At 41.3% G+C, this 6,816-nt stretch overlaps 1 protein-coding gene across 1 annotated transcript in view; it reads left to right on the top strand.

The window, feature by feature from the left end:
* trit1 (tRNA isopentenyltransferase 1) overlaps positions 1-6,816 on the top strand; it is a 54,740-nt gene that overhangs the window by 25,607 nt on the left and 22,317 nt on the right. Inside the window, exons 3-6 of the mRNA XM_024263747.2 lie at positions 1,354-1,452; positions 1,763-1,908; positions 3,811-3,953; positions 4,528-4,639. Of these exons, the coding sequence (XP_024119515.1) occupies positions 1,354-1,452; positions 1,763-1,908; positions 3,811-3,953; positions 4,528-4,639 (500 nt within the window). The remainder of the gene's footprint in view (positions 1-1,353; positions 1,453-1,762; positions 1,909-3,810; positions 3,954-4,527; positions 4,640-6,816) is intronic.

The raw sequence follows: 6,816 nt of genomic DNA, 5'->3' as shown, positions 1-6,816 counted from the left end.
TGTCAATTTCAGCATCTTCAGCGGCCAAATTAAATTCACAGCATCTGCACTAGCATGTAACAGGTAATGCTATTTACCTAGTTCATAATTATGTTAAAGTTATGATTTTAAAGTTTTACAAATGTAGTTTCAGAGTGATCCATAAATGTTTGTCCTGTTTGGCCCGCGACCCCAGGTGTGTTCTAGGTTTTGGCCCTCTGTGTGATCGAGTTCACATGGCGAATATCTGTGTAGCTCTTTTCTACCTTTCTTGAAGGCCCAAAGTTCTTTACAGTCCCAGTCCCATTACAAACACTGATGGCTGCTCCACTGCCTAACACTGGCACCAATCTGGGGTTCAGTGTGGCCATAGTGCAGTGGTAGGGCGGTTGACTCCTGATCAGAAGTGAGCGGGTTCGACTCCCGCCTTACCCACCCATGTGTCGAAGTGTCCTTGGGCAAGACACTGAACCCCGAATTGCCTCTGGTGGGAGGTTGGCGAAGGTGTTCAGCAGCGGAGCCACCACCAGTGTGTGAATGTGTGAATGTGTGAATGGGTCTGTGACTGTGAAGCGCTTTGGGCCCTCGAAGGAGGGTGGAAAGCACTATACACAAGTATACGCCATTTACCATTTACCAAATATCAATTTAGCAGTTTTTAGCCAAAATCTAAATACCTGTCTGGTTTTCTAGAACATAGTTTCTGCAGAGCGGCAGGGTTTCATTAGTAATGTGCTTCTAAGTCATGGATGTGACCACTGGTGCAGAACAACCCCGCCCCCCTCCTCCCCATTGCTGAGAACATGGAGCATGTTGGTCGCTCAGTGTATTTTCTGCATCACAAATGTGATATTTTACTAGTAGCTTTTTTCATCTGCTCCTAATTGACAACTCTTTCAAAAAAGAAATACTCAGAAATTAAATTTCAGGCTTAATTTTCTTCATAAATGTCCTGTATCATTAAAAAATGCTACAACACCATGTTAAAGACACTAAAAACAGTTTAATCGTAGTGAGTTTATTTAAATTCAATATGACTTTCAGATTCATCTTATCATAGAATAGCTTTAAGTTTTTCTTTTTATTCCTCCAGTTCCTGCAGAAAGCTGAGGCATCAATGCAGTCGATATCTGTTCTGCTCTCGTGGCGTGTTTTGCGGTTTTCCCGTTGTATTGACGTCTGCAGTGTCTTCCTCAACCATCCTGTTTTCTGGCTGCAGATCAGCAGTAACGACTGTTTCCCACCTGCGGTCTGTTGTCTTAGAGATTTTCAATAGATGCTGAGTCATGGTAGGAACGTGAATGTTGGTAACCGTGCAGAACATCTGCACCTGTTGTAAACACCTTCATCTAAATTTCCTCAACAAGCTCCAACATAGAGGACATGCACAGCAGAGGCAAACTGCCGATCATCGTCGGAGGAACCAACTACTACATCGAGTCTCTGCTGTGGAGGGTCTTGGTGGATACAGGAGTAAGTGCTTTTCAAAATAAAGAGGTCTTCCTCTTTTGCTCTTCAGTGTCAACAATAATCTCATGTAGAAGGGACTTTTGCAGTTTAAAGACTTAATTGTTCTGGATTTATCCCTGAGCGAATGCTAAAGACTACCTTCATGCCTCTGAATAATTAATGGGAATGAATGTGCCTGAGGGCTTTCTGGTTTCACTCTCTATTTGCAAGGCATCTTATTTCTGGGTCAGAGCAGCTGTTTCTAAAGAGCATATTGGTGTCTAAAGGAAACAGTGGAGAAAATGAAATTTAAGGAAGATGTGTCTCACTGCAGGTGAAGGAGGACTTGACGGAGGAAGTCCCAGACAGGAAAAAGGAGCTGCTGAAAGTGGGAGGAGCTGAGCTGCACAAACGATTGGCTCAGGTGGACCCCTCGATGGCTGCCATGCTGCACCCCAACGACAAGCGCAAGATAGCCAGGTGATCAGGTGGATACATTAAATCAGGAGGGTCAAAGTCAATCACTCAAGGGGCCAAAACCCAAAACACACCTTAGGTCGCGGACCGAACAAGATAAACATTTATTGAACACTCTAAAACTACATTTTTAAAACTTTAAGCTTTTTAACGTACTAATGAACTAGATATATAGCATTACCTGTGATAATGCTAGTGTGAATGCTGTAAGCTGAATTTAGCTGAAAAATAGCAATGCTTCAGAATATCATAAAAAACTGGAAAAAAAAGCCCAAATTAGCCAAAACAGCTCGAGTGTAAATATTAGCTAAACTCCAAAACCGCCTAAAAAATCTTAGTAAATGTCAAAATAGTCCAAACAGCTAATTGAATCGGGTCATTAATAACAATAAAATAAAATGATCTGGAGGGCCGGATCCGGCCCCCGGGCCTTGACTTTGACACAAGTGGTGTATGAGAACTGGACTGAGAGACTCCTCCCCCTGGCATTCCAACGAGGCTCCAAGACACCAAAATCTCATAGACTAATATAGAGAAACAAACAGCTGTTACTCAGTCTTTCTTGCTCTGATAGTTTTTTCATCATCTTCTTGATAATCCTGTTTTTATTTTCATGATAGTTTTGTTGTAGTTCACGTTATTCTAGGTATAAACTGACCAATCACATGCCTCAATAAAAAGTAGGCGGTCCCACATTGAACCTTTGAAACCTTTGGTTTGTTGGAAGCCTAACAAGCTCACATCTGATTGGTGAGCGTGGTTCCCATAGAAACTCACTGACAGCATCTGGCTCCAACATGGAGCATTGCAGAAAAATGGCGCCAAACTGACTTCATTTGGTTGGAGCTGGAAGTAAACGGTTTTCTGTGGGTGATGTCACACCCGGACTCAGTCCAGTTCTCATGTACAGCCAAAGAGCATGCAGAAGCGATAATGCTCTCCTAGAGTTTGGGACGTCAGAGGAGGAATGACACTTTTGGTCATAGTTTTACGATTATGGCTTGTTTCATTGAAGTTTTCAGTGTTTCTTCAAATGTACAATATGTGTGAAAGCTTTCTTTCATCTTTACAAAATATACTTTTAAATGTTAAAATAGTTTTCATTTTTCTTTTCTTTTCCAAATGTACAGTCTGGATTTTCATTCCTTTTAAGATGATTCTGATCTGACCCCCTAGTCTAAACCTGTTCAGCTACTCTGAAGGTCAGACGCAGAGTTTACTGACATAAATAAGGTAAAACAACTAAATCTTCACTTTAAGTCTTCTTCTAGTATCACTTCCTGTTTCAAATCATGTCGAAGTTGGATTGTCAGAAGCTGATGTGGGCAGTAACGCTGTCGTGTCATGGGGATAAAGGAGCAGTTAGGTGGAGCGTGAGTTCTCGTTGGATTCCTGCTCTCTCCTCCTGCTGTGGTTTCCAGGCGTCTTTTCAAACACACTCGCAGCTTGATGAGTCGCAGTCTGCACTCTGCTCTTCAGAGCCAGCAGGTTAGGTTACCCTGCTCCTGAAGATGACAGCAGACGACAGGAATCATCTTCTCATAACCTCAGAGAGCAGCCAGGCGCTACTAAAGACTGTGGTTTGCATATAAATCCCAGCGTCCGCGGGGTTTGTTCAGCTCTGTTAGAATAGAAAGGGAGAGCAGGCGTTCATTCAATAATGCTTTGTTTATTCACATCATCGTGTCTGATATTCCCTCTCCGTTTGTTTGTCCTTGGGGTGTTTTTCCTGTGCAGCAGCTGTCAAACGTCTCTCTAACAGAGTGCAGGTTTGCATTTCCCCTGAAAGGTTCAACTTCTCATCCTTCTTTTATATTGAGGTGTGGAGGAGAAGAAATCGGGGTTTACTTGATTGTGTTTACAGAAAGTTCCTGGACTCATACGTCCATATTTGTTCATTTACAGGAGTCTTCAAATCCACAAGACGACGGGCATCCCTCACAGCCGCTGGCTGGAGCAGCAGAGGGGGCAGGAGGGAGGAGGGGGGCTTGGGGGTCCTCTGAGGTACAGAGATCCCTGCATCTTCTGGCTGCATGCAGATATGGAGGGTAAGAAGGGACAGTGGAAAACACCTTTGGTTAGTAAAAAAAAAATTTAGTTTTGCCACAAACGATATTTTAATAGTCGACTAATCACTGATTATTTTGTCTGATTAGTCGACTAATCAGGTCATACGCAAAGTGGATGTTAAACACAGATCTTGACCATCATTAGCTTTAAACTAGCTTCAAACATTACCTGCAATAATGCTAGTGTGAATGCTGTTAGCTGAATTTGATAGCTGAAAATGCTGAAATTGGTAATTGATGGCTAAAAACACTGAAGCTGATATCCAGCTAGAATGTTAGTTAAATGCAAAATTAGCCTTAAAAAAAGCCTAAATTAGCCAAAACAGCTAGCATGTAGCTGAAATATTAGCTAAACTCCAAAATGCCCTAAAAAATCTTAATAAATGCCAAATAGTCCATAAAGCTAGCAGAATGCCATTATAACTTTAAACTTTACTACATTCTGACTCCATATAATATAAAGTAACGTCTTATCCACTATCAAATTTGTCGACTAATCGGGACAGCCCTAAAGAACATACACACATTTAGCCTGTTTTTCTGTTTTTTTTAGCTTTGGACAGACGGCTAGACGATCGTGTGGATGAGATGCTGACAGCAGGACTGATAGAGGAGCTCAGAGACTTCCATGTCAGATACAACCAGCAGAAGATCCTGGAAGACAGGTGAAAAAGTCAGCAGCACACACTGCTTCTCTCTGAGCAACCAGCAGCAGCTTTGTGCGAGCTGCCATCATCTGATGACGTTCCTGTGGTCTTCACACCGAAAGATCTGAAATGTTGGGGCAATGTTTACACTCTGTGCTGCGGACTGCAGAAGCATCGGTTTGTCTAAGGCCACAACAAAGTCATGTATGACTGTATGAGGCCATAATTCTTTTTTTTAGTTATTTACTTACTATTTACACAAGTCAAAATCCAAATTTGTCAATCTTCTGAATATGACTGTTGTTTCTTAATAACATTGTATATAATGTCTCTTATAAAAAACTTTGGACATCAAAGGCTAAAGTTGCAGAACTACAAATGTTTAGTGTAAATGCATCAGATTCTGATGATTTACCAACATAAATTGTTGCTTGTTGATGTAATGCAGATTTTCTCCATGTCAGAATCAGCTGATTGCAGAAGCACTTTACTACTGCCCTCTGTCTCCGCCCACACTTGGCAAAAGTCATTTTTCACTCGTGCGCAGAAACTTTCTCCGCGAGCAGAGCCAGAGTCCCTGCAAACGCACATGACAGAATGTTGCGCGTGAGCGCTCACTTTAGGTTCTCCTCGCTCACACGTATCACTCGTGCCCGAGGGAGCAGCTCACGCACGCAGAAGTAGACAGTCTCTCGCGGGTGAGGACTTTTCCTACTCGCAGGAGGATTAAGCTCGAGTAAACCCGCGCTCACGGGGGTCTGAATTGTCCACAAGGAATGTTTGATACGAGCGTGGAGATGTCTTATCTCTGTGTGGAGTTTTGACATAAAACGCCATAGTGTTCCACGTCTGAGCTGGAATCTGGATCTAAACTGTACTGCTAATGTTACGTTGGGGGTGTTAGGGTAGCAGCACAGTGTGTAATCAGACGGTAAGAGGGGGGTGCTCGCTCACTGTCCCACCCACAGTTCACAGTTTGTGCCAGAGGAAACTATATACACAGATTTTTTAATTTTGGCTAAAAAGGGCATCATGACCACTAAAAGACCAGTGAGAACGCTTCAAAATAGATCAAAGTGAGCCTTTGGGCTATCACAGGCATGTTTACATTAAAAGTGGGGTCATCTGGACCCCTCAAGACAGCGCACTGAACTTTTTTCCCCGCAGACCCCACTTTGGGCACCCACGGTAAAGACTGACTCACAGTTCCTGGTAAACCGCTTCAGAGACTAAAATTCTGATGATCATCGGTTGAACAGCTGCTACAGAAACCAACATGGGTCAGGTCAGACATGAACTGAACTGTGTTTTCCCATCGTGTAGAAATGAAATTACATCTGCATGTCCACTCAACACCTGAAGGCCGTGTCACACTGAAAACCGGTTATATGTGGATATATGGGGGAAAAGTTGAGTCCTTTAGGGCTGCCACAAACGATTATTTCAATAGTCGACTATTCTCCGACTATTTTTTTTGATTAGTCGACTAATCGGTTCGTGCGGCGACTGGATGTAAAACATTAATCTTAACCATCATTATCTCTAAACTTGAGGTCTTTAAGCTATATTCTAACTAAAATAAAGACAATAGTTTATTCATCTTTTAATGAATCATGCAGGTTTTCTACTTCATTTGTTTCTGGCATTAAAACAAGACTTAAATCAAATAATGCAATCCGAATCAACAACAGAAAACTCTTTAAAACCCTGCAATTCTTTTTTAAAGCTTTAAAACATATATTTAATAAAACATTTATAAAGTATTTCAAAAGCTATTTGCAGATATAAACACTCAAAATATTTGATCACTGAGGCCCATTTATTAAAACAAAACACTAATAACATCTTTGAACTCAAGATATTCCTATACATATAAAACCTGAGGATGCCCATAGAAACAAAGAAAATAAATAAATAGAAACAAAGAAAATAAATAAAAAGGGGGAAATTTATATTTTTAAAAAGGGAGAAAAGCAGGAGATGTTAGAATGTACATCAGTACTGTCATTCTTCCTACATCCACTGCACATGTACAGACCGATACTTCATCATTTCAGTTTGGTGGAGAACCCATAAATCTGTGTTACTTCTTTAATGTTGTGGTTGTTTTGCTGTTTGTTGTTGTTTTTGAGACTTTAAGTTACATTTAATTGTAGCTTAATGCAGATAATGTAATGCTACACTTGTAAACTTAG

Source organism: Oryzias melastigma, linkage group LG11, assembly GCF_002922805.2.
Source record: "Oryzias melastigma strain HK-1 linkage group LG11, ASM292280v2, whole genome shotgun sequence".
NCBI lineage: Eukaryota > Metazoa > Chordata > Actinopteri > Beloniformes > Adrianichthyidae > Oryzias > Oryzias melastigma.
The sequence above is the reverse complement of the archived record's forward strand: the minus strand, read 5'-3'. Positions and strand labels throughout refer to the sequence as shown.